The sequence below is a fragment of the Salvelinus namaycush genome, chromosome 2 (genome assembly GCF_016432855.1).
Source record: "Salvelinus namaycush isolate Seneca chromosome 2, SaNama_1.0, whole genome shotgun sequence".
Classification (NCBI taxonomy): domain Eukaryota; kingdom Metazoa; phylum Chordata; class Actinopteri; order Salmoniformes; family Salmonidae; genus Salvelinus; species Salvelinus namaycush.
Window position 1 is genome coordinate 50,585,379 of NC_052308.1, and position 27,333 is coordinate 50,612,711.

General features: G+C 45.2%; 1 protein-coding gene across 1 annotated transcript in view; it reads left to right on the top strand.

Annotated features, from left to right (window-relative positions):
• LOC120026495 (protein CBFA2T2-like) overlaps window positions 1-17,297 on the top strand; it is a 52,083-nt gene extending 34,786 nt beyond the window's left edge. Inside the window, exons 2-11 of the mRNA XM_038971379.1 lie at window positions 4,886-5,038; window positions 5,888-6,129; window positions 6,856-6,945; window positions 9,569-9,759; window positions 10,026-10,279; window positions 12,935-13,020; window positions 13,659-13,866; window positions 14,855-14,923; window positions 15,165-15,355; window positions 15,836-17,297. Coding sequence (XP_038827307.1) covers window positions 4,886-5,038; window positions 5,888-6,129; window positions 6,856-6,945; window positions 9,569-9,759; window positions 10,026-10,279; window positions 12,935-13,020; window positions 13,659-13,866; window positions 14,855-14,923; window positions 15,165-15,355; window positions 15,836-16,156 — 1,805 coding nt within the window. The 3' untranslated portion in view covers window positions 16,157-17,297. The remainder of the gene's footprint in view (window positions 1-4,885; window positions 5,039-5,887; window positions 6,130-6,855; window positions 6,946-9,568; window positions 9,760-10,025; window positions 10,280-12,934; window positions 13,021-13,658; window positions 13,867-14,854; window positions 14,924-15,164; window positions 15,356-15,835) is intronic.
• Window positions 17,298-27,333: the final 10,036 nt, after the last annotated feature.

A 27,333-nucleotide genomic window follows, 5' to 3' on the forward strand; every position in this document is an offset into this window, starting at 1 on the left:
ATCATCTGCCGCCATCACCTCATGTTTCAGCATGATAACGCACGGACCCATGTCGCAAGGATCTGTAAACAGTTCCCGGAAGATGAAAATGTCCCAGTTCTTCCATGGCCTGTATACTCACCAGACATGTCACCCATTGAGCATGTTTGGGATGCTCTGGATCGACGTGCACGACAGCGTGTTCCAGTTCCCGCCAATATCCAGCAACTTTGCACAACCATTGTAGACGAGTGGGACAACATTCCACAGGCCACAATCAACAGCCTGTTCAACTCTATGCGAATAAGATGTGTCGCGCTGCATGAGGCAAATGGTCACACCAGATAGTGACTGGTTTTTCTGGTCCACGCCCTACCTTTCTTTTTTTGGGGTATCTGTGACCAACAGATGCATATCTGTATCCCCATAAATTAGGGCCTAATGAATTTTTCAATTAACCGATTTCCTTATGACATGTAACTCAGTAAAATCATTCATTGTTGCATGTTCATTTTTTTGATTTTCGTTTAGTATATTTTATAACATAAGGATGTTAAATTTCATCACCAAAGCATGTTTTCAATCCACTCGGGGCACCCTATAACGGGTATTCAACTCTTACCCTACGAGGTCAGGAGTCTGCTGGTTTTCTGTTCTACTTGATAATTAATTGTACACACCTGGTGTCTCAGGTCTAAATCAGTCCCTGATTAGAGGGGAACAATGAAGCCAGGTTTTTTTCAAGGTCCAGAGTGGAGGTTGGAGACTCTATAGTATGTATCTTTATTTCCTTCCTTGTATCCTTGTTTCCTTTCCTTCATCCCAGTATGAGACTCAGAGCTTTCGTATCTGATGACATATAATTGACATTTCTGTACCACACTCCTATCTCAGTCACTCTTATCAATTAAACATGCTTCAACTTTCTTCTTTCATCTGCATTTGTCATCTGATTACCCACTCAAATATAACACAATTACCCTCAAGACACACACGTGTCACATTTGATCTAGTTATTAAATGCAGTGACTCTTTTACGGGCCATGAGGGAATAGACCACAGCAAGGAGGATGTCGGCCATTCCAGTTCACTGCTTCATCTGTTTCTCAAAACCTATCTACCCCCCCTGAGTGACAGTCTCTCCACAGCTGTTAGATTGCTTATTAGAGTGGGTGATTGGAGACACCTGGTGCACAGGAGATATCTATCTATATAGAATAAGAAAATAACATGAACGATTTAAGAGGTAGGCTGTGTCCAAATACGCGTACTTCCGTCCTACGTAGTAGGCCGTTGAAGGTTGTAATTCTTTTTCAGTTTTAGTCGGCCTAAATAATATTTTGATAAATGAGTATTTTAAATGCCCAGATGTCATACTCATTTCGGCTTTTCATCTAGTAGAATTTGCTGCACACTCTCGAGGAAGATAATTGTCTTTTCACACCCACGTGTGTTCGACAGCTGATAATCAGAATAGAGGAACAATTCTCGACAAAAATCAGCGATTTGGCTCTGAACAAGTGCGATTCCGAATTCGATGACGCCTTCACAGTATGGATGAGTAGTAATGTTGATATTTGTTTCATATGGCATACGTTTGTACTAAACAGGATGTAGTACGATTAGTAGTAATACACAGTATGCAGATTAAAGGACCAATGCAGCCGTTATCTCAATATCAAGTAATTTCATGGTAACAATTAAGTACCTTACTGTGATTTGTTTTCAATTACAATAGTCAAAAATAATCAAAAATGGCTTCTTAGCAAAGAGCAATTTCTCAAGCAATAATGTTGCTAGGACTGCCTGGGAGTGTTCTGATTAGGGAGGGGAAAATTTAAAAGCCATCTATTCCAGTGTATTCTAATCTATTGTATTATCCTTTGCATGAAAAATAATGTGTAAATAAACCAGGTCTTTGAAACAACTTCAGGGAATGTGCACATTCCCATAAAAATAGAAGCTATGGAATGGGCCTCCAAAGTCTAGCCATTCTAGATTGTATTTCTATGTACACTACAGCATTACTTTTCATTTTCTCTCTATGGTCATCCTTTTTTTTGTTGTTCATCCATATCAGGGATATGGTGACAGGTGGCACTCAGGCCAGCTAGACAAACTTCTGGCACAAGGCAAATATTGACTGGTAAACACAGGTGTCTTTCCGAGCTACCGCTGGACCATATTCTTTATACCCTAATAGTGTGTGTGTGTTTGGGCTGACGTGCCAGCTGCTTGACGTGTCCTTCAGACTGACAGTAGTAGGGGTCTCAGGTGCTAGGCAAAAAAAAAATGACGTCATCCGGCTGTGGCCCACTAATGTAAACATTGCGTTAAATGATCTGTAACGGTGCCATGCAATGTCTTCTCGATGACCTTTGTCATAGCCAAGGTTTCCCAATTTTTGATTTGACTAGTGCGTGATGCTAGAGCTGTGTGGGGTACTGTAGTAAATCATGCTACAAAATTGGCTTCCTAAGAAAGCGTTCTTGTAATACACCGTCTGCTCAAGTACTGGCCATGTCCGAATACCCATACTTAAGTCCTTAATATTAAGCATTTTAAGTTTTAGTAGGTAAGACCGAGGCCGTGTCCGAAATCTGTCTCCCTTTTTATGTCCTGGTAGAAATGTTATTTAAAAAATCCTGGAAAATGACCTCTTGAAAAGAGCGTGAACCCCGACAGCGTTGTCTTCTGACCTGAGGCGGATGTACTCAAGCGAAGCACAAATCAAATTGTACTTGTCACATGCTTTGTAAACAACAGGTGTAGACTAACAGTGAAATGCTTACTTACGAGTCCTTATCCAACAATGCAGAGTTAAGATAAAGATATATATTTTTTAAACATATAGAGAGAAATAGTGATACGAGGAATAAATACACAGTGATTAACAATAAAGAGTAAACGTAACATGGCTATATACATGGCGTACCAGTACATAGAGGTCGGGGATCAACTGAAATAAAAATGAATATTTTGAAAGCAATGGAGGGTTGGGTTGCATATCAGTTCTGAATAGAATGCATAATGCATACTAATTGTGTTGGCACAGATATTATTGTTATTATTAAGTTATACGCCCCGTGGATTGTGCTATTGAGACGTCATCCTCATTTCCTGACCATAAGGATTGTGTGGAGCGTTGGAACCAGGGAGTGAGTGTGCGCCATGCGGCTCCCTGTGACGTGCTGGCACGGAGTGTGTGTGTGCATGCGTTTGTGTGTGTGTGTGTGTGACGGAAGCACAAATGGCTGTGTATAGCCCTCCTTCCTGCCCCCTGCTCTAGTGAACAGGTGGAACGATAGCAGGCAGGCCACGGGATGTGGAGGGAGAGGGATGGAGAGAGAGAGGAGGACAAGAAGAGGGAGAAAGGGAGGGTAGAGTCAAAGTGGGGCTCGGGGGCAGAAGGAGTTGTCAAATCGTGGGGTGCAGCGGTTGCAAGCCTGACAGTTCAAGTCAACCCTCGCTGTTGTGTGGGAATGTGTGTGTACACGCTTGTGTGCTGGCTTTGATAATTCAAAAAGAGAAGTAACTACTACAAAGCAAGCATATACCTTTTTTTGTTTCTTTTCCCTTTTCTGAGGGTTACGTCTACGAGCCAATGAGTCGCGAGGCTTATTGTTTATTTCCACATGCCAAATAACTCCACATTGGAGCCACATCGAAAGTGTTCTGTCTTTTGATTTCACTCTAGTTCTTACCCACATTTCTGTGGTCACACGCTTGCAAATGAAATGCAATATCGCTTTCCATCGGGGATTCATACGCACTTAAACGTCACTGAAGTGCCGGCTATTGCATTCATATGTTTTTGTACGACGAGACAGACACTCAGTTCATAGCATCAAAAGAGCACAATAGTCCCACCCTAAAGCCACGGAACTCCATTGAAAAGAGCCGTTTCACCCAACCTTTGACCCTTTAAAACCCTGCTTGTCTATTAATCGTCCGTCTAAAAGCAGTTGGAAGCGTCTGATCCACTCCAAATGGAGACAAGATGCAGCCTTCATGGGATCTGCCCCAACAAAGACGCCCTCTGATCCAAAGATTATTACCATCTTTCTCTCTCTCCCTCTCTCTCTCTCTCTCTCTCTTCCCATCCCCTGATCTGGTGGTCCCATTCATTTCATTCATTGGCCGTGGCATATTGAGAAGTATGCGTTTAACATTCAAAAGCTTTTGCGATCTTGTTAGTAAAGCGTGAAATAGCTCCCGGACCCCACTTTTTTTTTTTTCTTTTTTTTTTTTCCTCTCTCTCTTCGGCCCCTGTCCCTCTGTCTCAATGAAAAGCCATTCTTCTCCATGAACACAATGGTTTTTCTTCATTAGCACTTCTGCCATGGATCTCAATGGAGGGGTGGAGGATCGCAAGGCTAGACCCCAAGACATCTGGGTTTCTCTAGTAGGGGCAAACGGGGGTGGGTGTGGAGGCGGGAAGTTCTCTTGCTGTTTATTATTTTATTTATTTTCTCTGACAAAGGCAGGGACTTGAAGAGTCTGCATTGACAAGATTGAGCTGGATCTGAAAATGTTGGATTGCTTTTCATAGCACGCATGCACACCGAGGCTTAGGATAGTGTGTGTGTGTGTCTTTAACTTGAGTGGCTGATGATCAAAACTAGACTTCAAACCTACTTCCATTAAATGTTTTTGTCATTTAGCAGACGCTCGTATCCAGAGTGACTTAGTTCATGTGAGTTCATACATTTTCATACTTTTTTTTGCATACTGGTCCCCCCGTGGGATTTGAACCCACAACTCTGGCGTTGCAAGCGCCATGCTCTACCAACTAAGGTGTGTGTGTGTACATACACCTCGACCACGTAATGACCACTCCCCACATGCACCTATTGACCACGCCTCCTCTCTCTCTCTCCCCCCTCCCCTCTTTCTCCCCCTTCAGACAGTGGAGAGAAGAAGACCCCTGCCATGCCCGGCTCTCCTGTGGATGTCAAGACTCATTCCAAACCAGCCCCCAGCAGCAGCGCCACCATGCCCCCCCTGCCCTCCATCAACCCCAGCGGGCCCCGGCCAGCCTCCTTCTCCTCCACCACACGTGAGTACCGAGTGCCCGGGGTAAAGTTTCCCTTAGGTGCAGATTTTAAGATCACGTTCTCCTCCCCCAATCCCAAACTCAAACATTAGTGGGGGAAATACAAAACTGTCCCATGATGAGCTTCTAGGGGCAACTTGACCATACAGGCCACTCTACATAGTCTCGCTGCCACCATGACAGCGCCCACCGCCACTAGCTCCCCCTAGAGGAGCCTCCAGGGACCTGCACGCTTTGGGGTGAATCGTAACTGCATGTGACATCAAGTGAAAATTGTGACTTAAATGGAAGTTATGATTGAACCCTTTAATAGCAACCAGCAGATTTGAGCTGTGTGATCCATAAATTGATTAGGGCACAATTGTCAAACTCATATAAATGAGTACCAAAATATGAATATACCAAAATCATGTACCACAATCCCCTAATCCAAGGGTGGCAAACTCATTCCACGGAGGGCCGAGTGTCTGCGGGTTTCCGCTCCATCCTTGTACTTGATTGATGAATTAAGGTCACTAATTAGTAAGGAACTCCCCTCACCTGGTTGTCTAGATCTTAATTGAAAGGAGAAAACAAAAACTTGCAGCTCATGAAACATGGGACCACTCTGCCATCCGTGGAATGAGTTTGACACCCCTGGATTAGTGGATCGTGGTACATGATTTTGCTATATTTGTCTTCATTTCTTTGTCGGCCTTAATTAATGGCCTTAAATCTTCAACATGATAAAAGATGTGAGGATTCCAGTACGAAAGATTGTGTCAACCCATTCAGTCTATCAACTCCTCTGATAACTTCTTTGACCTCTCATTGGCTCTTCTCCCTCCCCATCCCACCTCTTCCCTCCCCCAGTGACCAATGGGATCCACCACTCCCCACCCATGCTGAACGCCGTGCCCTCGCCGCCCCAGCGCTACAGCAATGGGCCTAGCTCCTCTTCTTCCTCCTCGCTGGCCAATCAGCAGCTCCCGGCCACGTGCGGCGCCAGGCAGCTCAGCAAGCTCAAACGCTTCCTGACGACGCTGCAGCAGTTCGGCAACGACATCTCGCCCGAAATCGGAGAGAGCGTCCGCAACCTGGTGCTGGCCCTCGTGGTAAGTGGTTGATATAACGTTTTAGGAACGATGGATGGAGACGTCGATGTGTTGCATTTGATTTGAGAAGCGATATGATCATTTACCCTCGGGATGAATAAACTGAATTGAGTTTAACAGAATTGTATTTAATCGAATGAGATATTTCAACATAAATGTTGATTTCAATACAAATATCTGCCAAACATATATATATATATATATATATATATATACTGAACAAAAATATAAACGCAGCATGCAACAATTTCACCGATTTTTACTTAGTTACAGTTCATATAAGTAAATCAAAAATACCCCTCAGTTTCATCAGCTGTCCGGGTGCACATTTTCGAGTGGCCTATTATTGTCCCGTGAACCTGTGAAATGACCATGCTGTTTAATCAGCTACTTGATATGCCACACTTGTCAGTTGGATGGATTACCTTGGCAAAGGAGAAATGCTCACAAATTTGGATGTTAACCCAATCTACGCACAACCATTTGAGAAATAAGCATTTGTGCTTATAGAACGTTTCTGGGAGCTTTTCTTTCAGCTCATGAAACATGGGACCACTTTATATGTTGCATTTCTAATTTTGTTCAGTATAAAAATATGTTTATTTATGTAGGCTTATATGCCCGTATATTCGCTATATGTGGCTTAAGTGGAGACTAGCTCAGTGTTGGAGACTTTAAACCTTGAGGGGGGAACTGTGATTGGCTGATCTCTCCCCTGTGTCCCAGAATTCAACGGTCACCATCGAGGAGTTCCACTCGCGGCTCCAAGAGGCCACCAACTTCCCCCTGAGACCATTCGTCATTCCCTTCCTCAAGGTAGCACCTACCTCCTCTCTCTCTCTCTAGGTCTGTCTCCCTTCTCTCTATTTCTCTGTTACTCTCCATTTCCCCTCTCTCTCGTTCTGTCTCTATCTCTCTCTTTCTGTCTATCTATCCCTCCCTATGTCTTGTTCTCTCCCTATATGGCGGAAATATTGATGAACTGAATCCAGGCCTGTGCTGTGTGGATGACAGCGTTCCTCTTTGTCCTCTTCAAAAGGTGTTTGATGTTCGAGGGAGGTTTACAATGACTCAAGGACTGCATATAATTAGTCATGAAATCAGGAGTGGGGGGAAAAAGCAGATGTTTTGTATTGAAGGTAACAGCTAGGGTGTGCCCCAAATGCCATCCTCCCCCTCAGCAGCCTCCACTGATAGATTATCTGTCTGTCTCAACGGAGGCTGCTGAGAGGCGCACGGCTCATACATGGCTGGAACGGCGCAATGGAATGGCATCAAACACACGGAAGCCATGCGTGACGTATTTGATACCATTCCACCAACTCCGCTCCAGCCATTACCACGAGCCCGTCCTCCCCAATTAAGTTCCCACCAACCTCCTGTGATATCTATGCTAGCTCTGGTCAAAAGTAGTGCACTATATAGGGGATAGGGTACCGTTTGAGACGCGACCCTATTTCTTTCATGAAGCGTAGAGGAGCTTCTGGCACAGAATACGCAAATCACACTTCTCTCAAATCTTGAACTAATAATAATGCAAATATGGTCATAAATAATGAAAAACCGCAAGTAGACGGTAGCATAATACAAAATTAGGAAAACATGAAAATCATTTCTCTAATTGAATTTTCAACAGCAAGACGGTTGTCGTATAAACAGAGAATTGGGGTTGTGAATGTATTTATTGCCTTTCGGTCATTCCCAAGTAACAATATAGTTCTATGCGTTGACTAAACGAGCGACAGGGGTTGGGCAAGTTTAATTGGGCCTTTGAGTAACTTTGCAGCATGGGGGCCTGAAATAGAATACTTTTTAAGAGCTACCCTCATGAGAACCGAACATAAATCTTCCAACCAGTCAAATTGTTCGGTGTTATTGCTCCATTCTTCAGACGGTGAAAATCGGCTCTTTTTTCCATGGGTTACCTCTCCTTCACCTTTCAGAACCCCGACTCTGAAAGAATAAAATGAAAAAAAGAATGGTTTCCCTTTTTCTTAATTTACGAGGCTCCCCAACTTCTCTCCCTCCCTCCCTCCCTAGCACCGGATAGCTCAAAAAGAAAGCGAGGGAGAGACAGAGCTCGGAAGTGTGAAACATGACTGTAAACCATTCCCTCCCTTCTTTTATGGGGCTCAGCAGCGCACCATATGGACTCTGTGTCGCATTAAAAGAAAGCAGTCATTCAGGCTTGCCCGGCGCCGCCAATTTCGCATCCGCCCCGCAGAAAAAGAGAACGGCGCTTAACTGACAGACAACATATGTGGCGGACTGATGTAGTGGTGGCCCTGGCTAGGGGGGGGTAAGGGTCTTAAGTGGAGAACGGGGGAACGAGGAAGTCTGTAATTATAAGCACACTTGGGCCTGTTGCTCATTAAGAGATGGAAGGAGAAATGGAGAGAGGGAGGGAGGAGCCTGCATCCTCTCATCAGGCTTGGTGGTCATCCTGTTCTGCCTCTGCTCGTCACTCTTTTGCTCTCTTTCCCTTGTCCCGCTCTCTTTACCCCCTACGAGGGTGCCTGCGTTCTGATTGCACCGTGTGATGTTTGTCTTCCGCTTCTGTATCATTCTCTCCCTCTTTTCTCTCTCTGTCTGTCTCATTTGACCTCCACAGACTCTCTCATTCCGCTCGGCCTTGCTTCTTCGACGACACACACATCCTAACACGAAGCCCCATTTTTCTCCTATGTACACGGCTCTAATCTTCTCTGCTTCTCTTGTGTTTGCGGTTCGTCCAAAGTGAGCGGTGGACTATGTGTTTGGGTTTTGCGGTGATTTACTGAAAGGTGGGCTGCAGAAACAGTCACGGGGCTTACACTAGGCAGACAGAGACGGCGGACATTTTTAACCCCCTGCGGGGGTGTGATTCTCTGGCCTCTCAAGGAGAGATCTGCTGTATGTCTCTCCCTCTGGTCCTCCTCAGTGACACGTATCTGCCTAATGTCTCTGCTGTGTTGCCATGACACAGAGGCTTCACGGCCATACCGCGACATGCAAATAAGTCATTAATTTTTTTCTCACTCGAACTTCACTTCATGAAGTTCGTGTTTTGACGTTTTCACCCCCCAAAAAATGACATGTACTGGTATTTTGTGGACATGTCAGTTGGATTTAATGGGAAATTCACTTTTGAATTTGCGCAAGATCGTTGGGTCAGTAAAGGTGTAGAGAATGAAGATATTCCCAACTAGTTTTGTCAACTAAGAAATAGAAGCCAGCTCTTTTATGGCGACAGTATGGCATCTATACTGTCTCCATGGTGCCACTGCGTCTACGCGGCGTCTACGTGGTGTTTCCTTGACAGCCGCGATCCCTGTAGTTAGATTTTTAAGGCTTTGAGAAAACGTCATTACAGTAGCCGTATTCTTGTATCTCGCTCTCGTTCTTGCCTTTTTTCAAATGACACTCACCTCCCTTTCTCCCTCTACCTCCCTCTCCCCAGGCCAACCTGCCACTGTTGCAGAGGGAGTTGCTCCACTGTGCGCGTGCAGCCAAGCAGACCCCGGCCCAGTACCTGTCCCAACACGAGCACCTCCTGCTCAGCACCACACTGGCCTCGCCCCCCGACTCCTCAGAACTGCTGCTGGAGCCTAGCGAGAGAGACATGGCCACCAAGAGACACAGCCCTAACAGGTAGGAGACAGACAGACAGACAAAATGTACACACACACACACACACACCAAGAGAGACACAGTCCCAACAGGTAGGGGACAGATTGTCATATACACATACTGTAGACGCGCGCGCGCACACACACACACACACACACACACATCTATGTGTAGTTTGCAAGCAGCCCCAAACGATGATGCACAACAGACTGCCATCCCCAATATCATACGTACACATTTCCACTCTCTCTCTCATGCCTTCCCTCTCCTCCCCTCCATCTTTCCAGGGCCAAAGAGAATGGCTTCCACGAGCGCCCACCCGCCCCCCTGGAGCCACCAACCAAGCGCATCTGCACCATCAGCCCTGCGCCCCGCCACAGCCCGGCCCACCCCCTGCCCCTCAGCGCTCAGCTGCATCCCACGCCGCCCCCACTGCAACACTACGCCCTCGAGGACATCAGCGCCCCCCACCTACTGCACCGCGAGAGCAGTCACCGGATACTGGAGCTCCGCGAGCTCAAGGACAGGCCTAGACTACCAGGTAGATTCATCCACACATGTTTACTGTACACACCTACAGGTGGTCATTTGCGGCTCAGTCGGTAACGCACAGTGCTTGCAAGGCCAAGGGATTGTGGGTTTGATTCCGGCTGGGGCCATCCATACAAAATAATTGGAGAGAGACACACACACCCACACACAACATGCAACCCAGACGCATACACAAACTCACGAGGGTTTAGCCTGACATTAACAGATGCAGGCGCCCTTTGTTCTCTCACATTGGTCCCTCTGCTGTTTTCCACAACAGTCGTAAGGGACGACGCGAGCAACACCGAGATTCCGTCATAAAACAGCACTCTTTCTCACTCACACACAACCACAGCCTTTAGGTGTGGTCGATATGAAAGCTGCTAATGGGTGGTCTGTGTGGGTGTCCATGCGAGCAAAAGTGTGTGTGCGTGGACATGCACAGCAAATGGCATAGAAGTTCTCCGAAGACCATAAATCCATGGACCCCGCATGTGCTTGGAGTGTGCCAAACTACCCGGGAAGTAGTGTACCTTTTTGAGAGAAGATTGTATCTAGTTCGTTGTAAATCTGCGTGCCATCTGATCCCTGTCAGTGTCAATGGCCAGATGGGATGTAGATATTCACCGAAGTAGACACGCACTCCCATAAACACAGCGGCGAACAGCGAAACGCACACGGCGCCCTAAGGAAACGGCAGTAGTTCATGCCCGAGGCACACCTCTCAGAGAGACGAAGCATGGGGGCCGGTGTTGTTTACGAGCGTTACGTCCCAAGGTACAGTAAGCCATCCAGCCTGTTCACCGCTACATCTCAGAGCTTTGAACTGGGGAGCGCTGATGAGAAACAGCAGCGGGGGTGGAGACGGGAGAAGGAGAGAGGAGGGTGGGTGGGGTTGATAGATAGATTGTGTGTGTTTATCATTTTTTTGCCGTTCATGTATGTATTTGTGTCTTTGAATGCTGTGTTGTATGTTTGTCTATTCATCTTTGTTTGCCTCTCTTTGTTTGCGCGTGTGTGTGTGTGCTATCCCTTCCCTGCGCTCCTCCAAACCAGAGCGGGTGTTAGCGCTGCTTAGCCAGGGGGCAGATGTGTATAGAAGTGGGCCTGCGCCACGCAGCCTTTACAGCTCCAGCGCTGGAATACTGCTAGGTTCAGATCATGGGGAGGGGATGCCCACTACTCCCTGATAGTTACCCAGCCGTGGGGGCAGAAATGGGGAGGAGATGGGGGTGGGGGATGGTGTTGGTGTTTTTTTTTACGGACAGCTGACCTCCAGATGTGGGGGAGTCCCAGCGCTGCTGCATGCCGTGACTGGGCTCGGGGTCTGGTTCTCATCAAAAGACATCGCTCTGTCCCTCTCTCCCTCTCTCTTTCAACCGCTCGCTCTCTCTCTCTCTCTTATCTCTGTTCTATCTTTTAATCTCTTTTTTTTTACTCTTTCTTTGTTTTTACATCTCTCACTCTGATATACACTGAGTGTACAAAAATATTAGGAACACCTTAACAGGGGCGCAACTTTAGTTTTAGAAGTGGGGGGGACATAAAAAAAAATATAAAAAAATATCCAGTTGGATAAACACTCCAAACAGCCTACACGACCGCTCGGCGATGTCCGCATGGTCCTAAAGCACACCCGTTGCCTTTGTGTTGTATGATATTCGAATGATAAAACTAGGGGGGGGACAGAAATGTAATTTCAGCATATGGGGGGGGCATTTCCCTAGTGAAAGTTACACCCCTGCTTCCTAATATTGGTCGCACCTGCTTTTGCCCTCAGAACAGCCTCAATTCGTCGGGGCATGGACTCTACAAGGTGTTGAAAGCGTTCCACAGGGATGCTGGCCCATGTTGTCTCCATTGCTTCCCACAGTTGTGTCAAGTTGGTTGGATGTCCTTTTGGTGGTGGACCATTCTTGATACACACGGCAACTGTTGAGCGTGAAAAAACCCAGCAGCGTTGCGGCTCTTGACACACAAACCGGTGCGCCTGGCACCTACTACCATACCTAGTTCAAAGGCACTTCAAGCTTTTGTCTGGCCCATTCTCCCCCTCTGAATGGCACACATACGCAATTGACGTCCTTCTTTAACCTGCCTCCTCCCCTTCATCTACACTGAAGAGAAGTGGATTTAACGTGACATAAATAAGGGGTCATACCATTCACCTGGTCAGTCTTTCATGGAAAGAGTAGGTGTTCCTAATGTTTTTTTTTTATACTCAGTATTGCCCTTGTCTTTGTTAGACGATATCTCCTTTTCTAGCTTTCTCTCTCTCTATAGCTTTGTCTCTGTAACTCTGTCTTTTATTTTCTCTCTTCTGTCCTTAACTCTTTTGAGTAGGCCACTCTTCGTCTTTCACTCCTCCTCTTCATCTCTCTTGTGTACGAGGAAGTGAAACAGTGACGACGGTAACGAGACACTAAAGCACGGCTTGTCACTAAGCTACGGCCATGACATGGAATGTTGTTGTGAAATAAGACCATCTAAATGTCATTGTGTCACTGCCTCATTGTGCTACTGACTAATATGATTAATGGACACCACTTTCGCCCCCCTTCCCTCCACCTCTCTTCCTGACATTCATTTGTAGTGACGGCCGTGTTCCCTTTTTTTTTTTTAAATCACCGCTTTAAGCTTTCAATTGTCTCGTCTTTCTAATCAGGCACTAACGGGGGCTACCGCGAGGAGCCCGTGGACCACAGGCTGACAGACAGAGAGTGGGCCGACGAGTGGAGGCATCTGGATCATGTAAGTGCCACTGCTGACAGTAGACGCCGCCGCCACTGGAACTATAAGTGGCGCAGCACTTCTCAGTGCCTGGTGGAGCCATCAAGGCTATGTCAGACTGGGTGTCCCGTTCACAGTGGTGGGCTTGTGCTAAAGCCATCTGCTGTCTACATCCGAGAGCCATGCGCTCCAGTAGTGATCGACTGCCCAAAGCAGGAGTCCTACCCAATGAAATGATATTTTGTTTTTATCTCACAAACATAATTCTGGAATAGTAGTCCTGTGTATTGAGACTCATTATGTAACACTACTGTATTTACCTATTACTTACCCCCCACATTATGACATATACCACAGGAGGTTGGTGCCACCTTAATTGGGGAGGATGGGCTCATTGTAATGGCTGGAGTAGAATGGTATCAAATACACGGTTTCCATGTGTTTGATGCCATACCATTCGCTCTGACCCGTCCTCCCCTCGGCACCCTCCACTGACATATACAGTATCTGCAGAGGTTGACCATATTCTCTGCAGTAGTGTAGATATAGGACGTATTTTGTGGTTGGGCATTTGTAAAAAAAAAAATAATAATACTACATTTTTTAAATTCAAGACTCTAATGGTCCCCTCTTTCTATCTCCGCCGCTCACGCCTCCAGGTGTTGAACTGCATCGTGGACATGGTGGAGAAGACGCGGCGCTCGGTGGCCGTGCTCCGCCGCTGCCAGGAGTCGGATCGCGAGGAGCTCAACTACTGGCGGCGGCGCTCCAGCGAGCAGGAGGACCCCCGCAAGGGAGGGGCCACCACCATGCCCGCCCCCTTCTCCAAGACCCACAGCCCCCACACGGCCGAGGGACTCACCAATGGTGGGTGGTCCTCTTGTCTTTTTACGTTATAACTAACTCGTACGGTCTCAAATCCATGGGTGCGAAGTTACGTTCATTTCTACCCTTAGGGTTGGTCCTTTTTCAATGAATCGATACACACCCGATCGACAGATCTATATGTAATGCATCTTGTCAGGTGGGATTCCTGGTAAGGGATTAAAAATGAGTGGTCCCCTTGATGGTGAGCTGCTGAAGCAACCTGCCAGCTACTGAGCTCCTACAGTCACCACATAGACCCACTGCCCTCTGGTGTTCATCTACAGAACTACACCCATCAACACACTACTGACACATTTTGAACCTACACATATAGCCTGCGTTCCAAATGGCATCGTATTCCGTATATTGGTAAGGAATAAGGTGCCATTTGGAACGCACTCTCAGTCTTGCTGGCAGTGTTTGTCTCTCAGTGCTCGTCTGCTCCTCTCTCCGGGGCCCATGCTGCTCCATGGCCCCCAGACAGGTGCCAACGCTGCCCCCGTCCAGATCTGCCACAGAAGGCCCTGGCAGTGCCAGCCTGTCGTCCTTTAAGACCCAGAGCTGGCTGCCCGCCGCCCGGCCCGAGTACCATCTGTGTGCCCAGCAGTGTGTCTGGGCACAGTGTACACAGTCCAAACCCAGCCCGGGCACCACAGAGCTTGGGCATGGGTCTGGATTGAGAGGAGCAGCTCAGAAAGAGAGGAGAAGGGAAGGGGGAAAAAAAGAGCTAGAGAGAGAAGACGGGGATAAAGAGAGCGATAACAAACAGAATGTAGCTACAGCTTGGTTGTCAGCTCCTCTGCCCTAGCCAATGTACTCCCTCTTCAAGCTGCCCGGCTATTCGGTTAATTTGGCCAACTGGGGAAGGTTGAATTGGTGTGGTTAGTGAGGGGATTGTATATCCCAAGTAAGTAGAGCGGATGATGCTATTTCACACAAGTCTGCCGGGTGCTAACTTTTTTTTTTTTTTTGTCTTTCTGTGCCACAGAATCCCAGAGAGACTTTGCGCCGCGGCCTGGCTCGGGCTATGTGCCGGATGAGATCTGGAGAAAAGCTGGTAAGGGCTAGTACAACAGTGTTCAATGTCCCATGTGTGTGGGCATTCAACATTTATTTGTGTTATTCTTCCCTTTCCCCTTTTATCCCTCTTCTTCTCTCGCTCATTAAAATATATATTATTGAAAAACATTTGATATAAAGGAGTCCCCTCATCCATCTATTATAACCACTATGTATCACAGAACCACAACGTGGTCTAAAACCTGCCCCCCCCCCCATGTCCCCTCTCTCCCGCGCAGAAGAGGCGGTGAATGAAGTGAAGCGTCAGGCCATGGACGAGGTGCAGAAGGCTGTGGCCGAGGCGGAGCAGAAGGCCTTTGAGATGATCACGGCTGAGCGCGCCAAGATGGAGAAGACTCTGTCCGAGGCCAAGAGGAAGGCCACCGAGGACGCCATCCAGGTCATCAACGAGCAGGAGGACTCCAGCGAGGTTAGGAGGATATATTACTCTGCGTAACTTTATACACTCTTAGAAAGAAAGGTGCTATCTAGAACCTTTTTTAAGGGCTCTTCGGCTGTCCCCATAGGAGAACCCTTTGAAGAACCCCTTTTGGTTCCAGGTAGAACCTTTTCCACAGAGGGTTCTATATGGAACCCAAAAGTGTTCTGCCTGAAACAAAAAAGTGTTTTCCTATGGGGACAGCTGAAGAACCCTTTTTTCTAAGAGTGTGTACACATACTGTGAAGTGAGTCATAGTGAGCACATAGGAATAATAGTCAAAGCTGCAGGATTTGTAGATGTGGTATTTACCTACTACTTGCCTAGTATACTTTGTCCATTTCTCCATAAATATATAGTGTACTCTTCCTCTCCCCCTGCACGTAGTCTACACCACAGGTACACAGCCATTCACAGCTTTAATATATTATTTATCTCCATACTCAACTCATCCTTTCTCTCTCCCTGCAGTGCTGCTGGAACTGTGGGCGCAAGGCCAGCGAGACGTGCAGCGGTTGCAATGCGGCGCGCTACTGCGGCTCCTTCTGCCAACACAAGGACTGGGAGCGCCACCACCTCATCTGCAGCCCTGGCCTGCAAGCCCAGCCCAAGCCCGTGTCCGCCATCACCGCAGCCAGGGCCGCTGCAGCCGCTGCAGATGTTACCACAGGGGTCAAGGCCCCCGAGAGTGTCCCAACCGCTGCCAGCCCTGGGGGGGAGAAGGGGTCGATTGCCTCTCGTTCCTCCACCCCGTCCACTCCTGCATCCGTGTCAGAGAGCAACGGGCACTAAGACTAGGACCATGGAGGGTGGTAGTGATACTGGGTCGCACTCAAGATTGCCTCCGTTCCCCTTTTCCTTCAATTCTGTTGTTCGTGACTGTTCATAATGGACACTAGGACCGGGCGCCCCCAAAAATGGCTTCCTTCCTTTGTCTCCCGTTCCTATCGAACCGCTGACAGGTGAAAGGTGCTAGTGTCCATTGTTCCATCGTTTGGCTTTTACCTGACGAATGACTTCAGGTCAGCGGTTGTGAGGGAGAGGAGACGAGGAAAGGAAGCTGTTTCGAAGACCTACGATGACCCTCCGCTCTGGACACCAACCCCTAATCTAGCCAAGGAAGTGATGTCACAGACAGGAAGTGATGTCACAGACATTGAGTGAACGGAGGAGGAAATGAGGTCACTGATGTCACAAGTCATGTTACACAAAGAAAGAGGAGAAACTGTGGGGGAGGGTTGCTTTGGCAATGGTGGGCAGAAGACAGACTCATCTGCTTTGGGACTCTGAGGATCCATCTTCAACAGTTGGACAAACAGACAATCCACCTCACAGATGGACACTTGTTTCACTTCATCCAAAAAACAATCCCAAACAGATCTGAGACGACTAAGGACTGACTTCAGACAATGTTTTTGTTATTTTTGTTTTAAGAGGACTGAGGGGGGGATGTATGAGTTTTGGAATGGTCATTTATACCCAAGGGTGAAAGTGATGGTCGAAGTACTCACTGCATATATCCTAGTTTCCTGTTGTGTGTGTATATAAAGCTAAGAGGGTTATGGGTCTGAATGACAGTACCAGCTCTAGAGTTCCTCTCCCACTCTGGAAATACATTTTGGAGGTGACACGATAGCGAAATCACCTCCGGAATCCTGTTTGTATGTACAGTATAGCTGTTCTACTTTTCTTGCTCGCACAAGTTATTCGTCTGGTTCCTTTTTTTTTGTGTGTGTGTGTGTACGTACACGTGTGTCAAAACGGTTGTGCCGTCGGTGGATATTGTAAACTAAAACATTACTACGAATTTTCAGAGCAATATAAAAATACAAAGTGTTCAGGTATTCACATGCTGTTATGCATCACCAAAGTTTTCAATTGTTAAACAAGTGTCATTGCCTGTAACTGTCTATTGTTGTACACAGAATAAATATACAGAAACACTGTTTCTTGCCTTGTTCTATGACGCGTATAGTTATCTATTGTCATGATCACCCATTCGTCCACACCGAGCTTATAGGATAAATAAGATGGTACAATAGAAAGTAGTACCAGAACTAGAACTGCAAACCTCTAGAAGTTTAGCGTTATCTACCACAGTTGCTTATTGCTTAGCTTCGTGTCACCTGTTGTACAATTCTGGGTCAGATGTCTTCTGATTTTAAGTTTGCACCGGTTTTCCATCAGGAATATAAGGTAAGGGAGTATACAGAAGATCGCCCTATTTGGTAAAAGACCCAAGTCCATATTATGGCAAGAACAGCTCAAATAACCAAAGAGAAATGACAGTCCATAATTACTTTAAGACCTGAAGGTCAGTCAATACGGAAAATGTGAAGAACTTTGAACGTTTCTTCAAGTGCAGTCACAAAAACCATCAAGCGCTATGATGAAACTGGCTCATGAGAACCGCCACAGGAAAGGAAGACCCAGAGTTACCTCTGCTGCAGAGGATATGTTCATTAGAGTTACCAGCCTCAGGAATTGCAGCCCAAATAAATGCTTCAGAGTTCAAGTAACAGACACATCTCATCTGCTGTTCAAGGGGGGACCTCGTGAATCAGGCCTTCATGGTTGAAATGCTGCAAAGAAACTACTACTGAAGGAAACCAATAAGAAGAAAGACTTGCTTGGGCCAAGAAACACAAGCAATGGATATTAGACCGGTGGAAATTTAGCCTTTGGTCTGGAGTCCAAATTGGAGATTTTTGGTTCCAACCGCCATGTCTTTGTGAGACGCGGTGTGGGTGAACGGATGATCTCCGCATGAGTGGTTCCCACCGTAAAGCATGGAGGAGGAGGTGTTATGTTGTGGGGGTGCTTTGCTGGTGACACTGTCTGTAATTTATTTAGAATTCAAGGCACACTTAACCAGCATGGCTACCACAGCATTCTGCAGCGATACGCCATCCCATCTGGTTTAGGGCTTAGTGGGATTATCATTTGTTTTTCAACAGGACAATGACCCAACACACCTCCAGGCTGTGTAAGGGCTATTTGACCAAGAAGAAGAGTGAGGGATTGCTGCATCAGATGACCTGGCCTCCACAATCCCCCGACCTCAACCAAATTGAGCTGGTTTGGGATGAGTCGGACCGCAGAGTGAAGGAAAAGCAGCCAACGAGTGCTCAGCATATTTGGGAACTCCTTCAAGACTGTTGGAAAAGCATTCCAGGTGAAGCTGGTTGAGAGAATGCCATGAGTGTGCAAAGCTGTCATCAAGACAAAGGGTGGCTATTTGAAGAATCTAAAATATATTTTGGGGTTACTGCATGAGTCCATATGTGTTATTTCATAGTTTTAATGGCTTCACTGTTATTCTACAATGTAGACAATATAACAAATAAAGAAAACCCCTTGAATGAGTAGGTGTTCTAAATTTTTCGACCGGTAGTGTATATTAAAAATATAACAGTGCCTTCTGATAGTATTCAGACCCCTTGACTTTTTCCACATTTTGTTACAATACAGCCTTATTCTAAAATTGATTAAATAAATACAAAATCCTCAGCAATCTACACACAATACCTCATAATGACAAAGTGAAAACAGTTTTTTATTTTATTTTTGCAAATGTATTAAAAATAAAAACACTGTATAAGTTTTCAGACCCATTGCTAAAAGATTCGAAATTAAGCTCAGGTGTAGCCTGTTTCCATTGATCATCCTTGAGATGTTTCTATGACGGAGTCCACCTTTGGTAAATTCAATTGATTGCACATGATTTGGAAAGGCACACATTTGTCTATATAAGGTCCCACAGTTGACAGTGCAGGTCAGAGAAAAAACCAAGCCATGCGGTCAAAGGAATTGTCCGTAGAACTCCGAGACTGGATTGTATCAAGGCACAGATCTGCAGCATTGAAGGTCCCCAAGAACACAGTGGCCTCCATCATTCTTAAATGGAAGAAGTTTGGAACCACCAAGACTCTTTCTAGAGATAACTGCCCGGCCAAACTGAGCAATCGGGGGAGAAGGGCCTTGGTCAGGGAGGTGACTCTGGTCACTCTGACACAAATCCAGAGTTACTTAGTGGAGATGGGAGAACCTTCCAGAAGGACAAGCATCTATGCAGCATTCCACCAATCAGGCCTTTATAGTAGAGTGGCCAGACAGAAAAGGCACATGACAGCCCACTTGGGGTTTGCCTGAAGACACTTAAAGACTCAGACCATGACAAACAAGATTCTCTGGTCTGATGAAACCAAGATTGAACTCTTTGGCCTGAATGCCAAACGTCACGTCTGAAGGAAACCTGGGACGATCCCTACGGCGAAGCATGGTGGTGACAGCATCATGCTGTGGGGATGTTTTTCAGCAGCAGGGACTGGGAGACTATGAAAATCTGCTCCAGAGTGCTCAGGACCTCAGACCGGGGCGAAGGTTCACCTTCCAACAGGACCAAGACCAAAAGCTCACAGCCAAGACAATGCAGGAATGGCTTCGGGACAAGTCTCAGAATGTCTTTGAGTGGCCCAGCCAGAGCCAGGACTTGAACCCGATTGAACATCTCTGGAGAGACCTGAAAATAGCTGTGCAGCAACGCTCACCGTTCAACCTGACAGAGCTTGAGAGGATCTGCAGAGAAGAATGGGTTAAACTCCCCAAATACAGGTGTGCCAAGCTTGTAGTGTCATACTCAAGAAGTCTCAAGGCTGTAATCGCTGCAAAAGGTGCTTCAACAAAGTACTGAGTAAAGGGTCTGAATACTTATATAAATGTGATATTTATTTTTATAAATTAGTACAAATGCATTAAAACCTGTTTTTGCTTTGTCATTATGGGGTATTGTATGTAGACTGATGAGGGGTAAAAACTATTTAATACATTTTAGAATAAGGCTGTAACGTAACAGAATGTGGAAAAAGTCAAGGGGTCTGAATACTTTCCGAAGTCAATGTATATCAGAAGGAATGCCTTTATTTTGTGAGCAATGTTTCCCTTCTTAAACATATCTTGTTATGAGACATAACTTCATACGAAAAGAAATCGTATGAAGTAGAATATCAAAGTAAAGACGACATTACTCAAATATTTACTCTAGTCTTTCATCATCCATTATATGCGTATAATTTAATCTTAAAGCTGCAATATGTAACTTTTTTGGCGATCTGACCAAATTCACATAGAAATGCGTTTATAGATCTGGCATTCTCATTGAAAGTCTAAAAAGCAGTAAATCTGTTCTATGTGTGCTATTTCTATGCTTCCCATTCTTAAGTTTCATTTTTGCATCTTTAACTGTGAGTTTTGTACACTAGCTTCAAAGAGCTGAACATTTTTGGTTATGGGAAAGATATTTCACAGCGGTTTAGATGGTACAATGATTCCACCTTCTTAGATATACTGAACATGAGCTGAAATATAAGATTCCAGAAATGTTCGATACGCACAAAAAGCTTATTTCTCTAAAATGTTGTGCACATATTTGTTTGCATTTCTCCTTTGCTAAGGTAATCCATCCACCTGACAGGTGTGGCATATCAAGAAGCTGATTAAACAGCATGATCATTACACAGGTGCACCTTGTGCTAGGGACAAAAGGCCACTCTAAAATGTGCAGTTTTGTCACACACCACTATGCCACAGATGTCTCAAGATTTGAGGGAGTGTGCAATTGGCAGGCTGACTGCAGGAATGTCCACCAGCCCTGTTGCCAGATAATTTAATGATCTTTCCCTACCATAAGCCACATCCAACGTCATTTTAAAGAATTTGGCAGTACATCCAACCAGCCTCACAACTGCAGACCACATGTAACCACGACAGCCCAGGATTGCCACATCCGGCTTCTTCACCTGTGGGATCGTCTGAGACCAGCCACACAGACAGCTGATGAAACCGAGGAGTATTTCTGTCTGTAATAAAGCCATTTTATGGAGGAAAAAACTAATTTCGATTGGCTGGGCCTGGCTTCCCAGTGGGTAGGCCTGGCTCCCAAGTGGGTGGACCTATGCCTGCACCCCTGCCCAGTCATGTGAAATCCATAGATTAGGGCCAAATGAATTTATTTAAATTGACTGATTTTCTTATATGAACTGTAACTCAATAAAGTCGTTGAAATTATAGCATGTTGCGTTTATATTTTTATTCAGTATATATGATCACGGTCACAGTTAGTGCAGAACTAACACACACACACAAATTCTTAACCATGTATTCATATTAAAAGTTTGCACTATTATTTTCAAAAGAAACAAGCTTAACCTACCAAGGTTATGCTTTGTTGACAAATGCAAAAACCAAGGGCCCGATTCAAACCATATGGCGCCTGAAGTTCTCGCATTATAGTGCGATTGAAATTTAAAGGCAATGTTCCTAAGTTCTCGTTGATTGCAATGACGGTAAACACTGCATATGTCGGTCTAATCGGAAATGATCTTTACATTTAAATTGCGCTAACATGCAGAACTTCCGCGATACAGATTTAATCGAGCCCCAAAAGTAGTTTCAAGCATTCCCTGAAAGAAGGGATAGTATTGAGCGATTTCAATACCAACAGAAATTGTATTTGAAATCTATAATTTTGAATTTATATTAGTGTATTGAATTTGAATTTGATATTTTAGAATTTGTAATGCAAAAATATCATAATTGAATTCAGAAATTGAACGTGGTTTTCATGATTTGAAACTGAATTGACATTGAACATTGCGTTCAGATAGAAAATTATATTTAAATCTAATTGAATATTCAAGTTCAATATTTATATATTCAGTTTCAATATGGTAGATATTGCATTAATGGTTTGTGTAGGAAGTTTACAAACTATAATTTAAAGTTTATCAAAGTTTCATATATTCAACATCAAATTCAGTTCTCTGAATTCCGATTCAAAACCAGAGACAACATCCTGGTACTTTGCCAGCCAGGAAAGGTAGAGGAGAACAGACAGAATCAAACGCTCACTGTGATAAACAGAAACTTCTGGCAGGTTTCTGAAGCCAATGTGGCATGTTGAATTTATTTTCTTCCAATGAATTTGGCTCTAGCATTTGAACCGTTTTGGCTATGAGCTATTATGAACCCATTCCTGAAAGCTAAGACACTCTGGAGCATAGATGTGCTCCCCTCTATGATGATCACAGGCTGCGTTAGAAGGAAGTTTGGCCCCCATAAGAATATAGTTGAAATACCCTGTCATAGCCCATCTAAGGATAGCATTTCCACTCCCTCTGTTAATCTTGCTCTTGTGACTGACTGGGTTCGGACCAGGTCTCCTGCATGTCATAAAACTGTGTTAGCTCACTTAGCTAAAACCTGTAGGGATAAGTTCAGGAAGTTCATGTAAAGGACAACACACTGCTTGTTTTACAAGGACCACTTCCCCCTGATTCAGTTCATACTGAGACTTGAACTCAGGACATCTGCCTTACAAACAGGCAGACTGCCCTCCTGAAGCATTGCAACCCACCGCGCTATTGAAAAAGTCCTTCTGCAACTACGCAAGGAGAGACACTTCAGGCTGATGAGTGAGTTTAACAGATCCCCCATCTGCTACACAAATACAAGTCTTCAAGATCCAGAACGGTTACTCATGTGGTTTGGTGATCCATGCTTATTACATTTACATTTAAGTCATTTAGCAGACGCTCTTATCCAGAGCGACTTACAAATTGGTGCATTCACCTTATGATATCCAGTGGAACAACCACTTTACAATAGTGCATCTAACTCTTTTAAGGGGGAGGGGGGGGTTAGAAGGATTACTTTATCCTATCCTAGGTATTCCTTAAAGAGGTGGGGTTTCAGGTGTCTCCGGAAGGTGGTGATTGACTCCGCTGACCTGGCGTCGTGAGGGAGTTTGTTCCACCATTGGGGTGCCAGAGCAGCGAACAGTTTTGACTGGGCTGAGCGGGAACTGTACTTCCTCAGAGGTAGGGAGGCGAGCAGGCCAGAGGTGGATGAACGCAGTGCCCTTGTTTGGGTGTAGGGCCTGATCAGAGCCTGAAGGTACGGAGGTGCTTATGTGATGAGAACCTTGCCTGAGACCTGAAGACATGTTAGTTTGACGTGTTATTTTGTGTTTGACATAGTCTAGTTTCAAGCAGGAGCGGACAATGACTCCACCTTCCTAGATATACTGAACAAAAATATAAACACAACATGTAAAGTGTTGGTTTCATGACCTGAAATATAAGATCCCAGAAATGTTCCATATGCACAAAAAGCTTATTTCTCTCAAATTTGAATGTGTTTAAATGTGTTTACATCCCTGTTAGTGAGCATTTCTCCTTTTCTAAAATAATCCATCCACCTGACAGGAGTGACAAATCAATAAGCTGAATAAACAGCATGATCATTACACAGGTGCACCTTGTGCTGGGGACAATAAAAGGCCACTATAAAATGTGCAGTTTTGTCACACAACACAAGGCCACACGTCTCAAGTTGAGGGAGCGTGCAATTGGCATGCTGACTGCAGGAATGTCCACCAGAGCTGTTGCCAAAGAATTGAATGTTAATTTCTCTACCATACCATACCAGAAGTCTCCAACATCATTTTAGAGAATTTAGCAGTGCGTCCAACTGGCCTTACAACCACAGACCACATGTAACCGTGCCAGTCCAGGACCTCCTCATCCGGCTTCTTCAGTACATCTTTGTTAAACAACTTTGTTGCTAGGCAATTGGAAGGACATAAGTATCGGCTGAATATTTACATTCACGTTTGATATTTTAGTCATTTAGCAGACGCTCTTATCCAGAACAACCACATATCACAGGCATAGAAAGTACATTTTTCCTCAATAAAGTAGTGTCAGAGCTAGAAAGGAGGGGTGGTGGGTGTCAAGTGCAAGTTCTGGTTCCTAGATTTTTAAAGACATTTTATGGGGGGTGGGGTGGGTGGGTGGGGGGGGGGGGGGGGGGGGTCGAGGTGAGGATGAGGATTATTTAAGATACTGTTTGAAGACGTAGGGTTTCAGATGTTTTCGGAATATGGGCAGGACGCTGCTGTCCTAGCTTCAGGGGGAAGCTGGTTCCACCATTGGGGTGCCAGGACAGAGAAAAGCTTGGACTGAGCTGAGCTGAGCAGGAGGGCCAAGAGACCTGAGGTGGCAGAACGGAGTGCTCGGGTTGGAGTGTAGGGTTTGACCATAGCCTGAAGGTAGGTAGGAGCAGTTCTCCTCTTACTGTTCCACAGGTAAGTACCATGGTCTTGTAGTGGATGCGAGCTTCAACTGGAAGCAAGTTGAGTGTGCGGAGGAGCGGGGGGACATGAGAGAACTTGAGAAGGTTGAAAACCAGGCAGGCTGCAGCATTCTGGATAAGTTGCAGGGGTTTGATGGCACAAGCGGGGAGCCCAGCCAACAGCGAGTTGCAGTAGTCCAGGCGGGAGAGGACAAGTGCATGGATTCGGACCTGCACCACTTCCTGTGTGAGGTTAGGGTCCTACTCTACGGATGTGGTAGAGCATGTCACTGCTTTGATGTTTGCAGAGAACAACAGGGTGTTGCCCAGGGTCACGCCAATTTTCTTTGCACTCTGGCAAGGCGACAGTGTGGAGTTGTCAACCGTGATGGAGAGATATTCTGCCCGCTCAAAGAACAGCTCCGTCTTGTGAGGATATGACGGCATGTGAGGATATGATGGAAAAGAGTGACTTGGTGTACAGAGAGAAGAGGAGAGGGCACAAGGTTGGCTTCAGTGTATCTTTACTCCATCAAAGCCGTTGGGTTATATGCAGTATTCATGTCTATTTGAACTTATTTGTCTTGTTAATGCAGTGAACCATTGATCCACTCTCTATGAAATATGCAAGATGCACCTTTGGCGTAAAGGTACAAAACGGTGTGGAAAGGATCGAGGCCATTTCTCCTGAGAATCAATTATTCCAAATCAAATCAAATTGTATTGGTCACACACATATTTAGCGGATGTTATTGTGGGTGTAGCAAAATGCTTGTGTTCCTAGCTCCAACAGTGCAGTAGTATCTAACAATTCACAACAATACACAGAAATCTAAAAGTAAAAGAATTAAGAAATATATAAATATTAGGACGAGCAATGTCGGAGTGGCATTGACTAAAATACAGTAGAATAGAATACAGTATATACAATTGAAGTCGGAAGTTTACATACACCTAGGTTGGAGTCATTAAAACTCATTTTTTCAACCACTCCACAAATGTCTTGAAAACAAACTATAGTTTTGGCAAGTCGGTTAGGACATCTACATCTACATGACACAAGTCATTTTTCCAACAATTGTTTACAGACAGATTATTTCACTTATAATTCACTGTATCACAATTCCAGTGGGTCAGAGGTTTACATACATTAAGTTGACTGTGCCTTTAAACAACTTGGAAAATTCCAGAAAATTATGTCATGGCTTTGAAAGCTTCTGATAGGGTAATTGACATCATTTGAGTCAATTGGAGGTGTACCTGTGGATGTATTTCAAGGCCTACCTTCAAACTCAGTGCCTCTTTGCTTGACATCATGGGAAAATCAAAAGAAATCAGCCAAGACCTCAGAAAAAGAATTGTAGACCTCCACAAGTCTGGTTCATCCTTGGGAGCAATTTCCAAATGCCTGAAGGTACCACGTTCATCTTTACAAACAATAGCATGCAAGTATAAACACCATGGGACCACGCAGCAGTCATACCGCTCAGGAAGAAGACACGTACTGTCTCCTAGAGATGAATGTACTTTGGTGCAAAAAGTGTAAATCAATCCCAGAGCAACAGCAAAGGACCTCGTGAAGATGCTGGAGGAAACAGGTATCAAAGTACCTATATCCACAGTAAAACGAGTCCTATATCGACATAACCTGAAAGGCCACTCAGCAAGGAAGAAGCCACTGCTCCAAAACCACCATACAAAAGCCAGACTACGGTTTGCAACTGCACATCGGAACAAAGAACATCGTTTTTGGAGAAACATCCTCTGGTCTGATGAAACAAAAATAGAACTGTTTGTCCATAATGACCATCATTATGTTTGGAGGAAAAAGGGGGTTGCTTGCAAGCCGAAGAACACCATCTCAACCGTGAAGCACGGGGGTGGCAGCATCATGTTGTGGGGGTGCTTTGCTGCAGGAGGGACTGGTGCACTTCACAAAATAGATGGCATCATAAGGAAAGAAAATAGTGGATATATTGAAGCAACATCTCAAGACATCAGTCAAGAAGTTAAAGCTTGGTTGCAAATGGGTCTTCCAAATGGACAATGACCACAAGCATACTTCCAAAGTTGTGGCAAAATGGCTTAAGGACAACAAAGTCAAGGTATTGGAGTGGCCATCACAAAGCCCTGACCTCAATCCTATAGAACATTTGTGGGCAGAACTGAAAAAGCGTGTGCGAGCAAGGAGGCCTACAAACCTGGCTCAGTTACACCAGCTCTGTCAGGAGGAATGGGCCAAAATTCACCCAACTTATTGTGGAAGCTTGTGGAAGGCTACCTGAAACGTTTGACCCAAGTTAAACAATTTAAAGGCAATGCTACCAAATACTAATTGAGTGTATGTCATCTTCTGACACACTGGGAATGTGATGAAATTTATAAAAGCTGAAATAAATCATTCTCTCTACTGTTATTCTGACATTTCACATTCTTAAAATAAAGTGGGGATCCTAACTGACCTAAGACTGGGAATTTTTACTAAGATTAAATGTCAGGAATTGTGAAAAACTGAGTTCAAAGGTTTTTGGCTAAGGTGTATGTAAACTTCCGACTTCAACTGTAATCCTCTTGTCCAGATGGGATAAGGCAATGTGCAGTGCGATGGAGATTGAATCGTCTGTGGGTCTATTGGGGCGGTAAGTAAATTGAGGTTGGTCTAAGGTGTCAAGTAAGGTAGAGGTGATATGATCCTTAACTAGCCTCTCAAAGCACTTCATGATGACAGAAGTGAGGGCTATGGTAATTTAGTTCAGTTACATTACATTTACATTTTAGTCATTTAGCAGACGCTCTTATCCAGAGCGACTTACAGTAGAGTGCATACATTTTACATA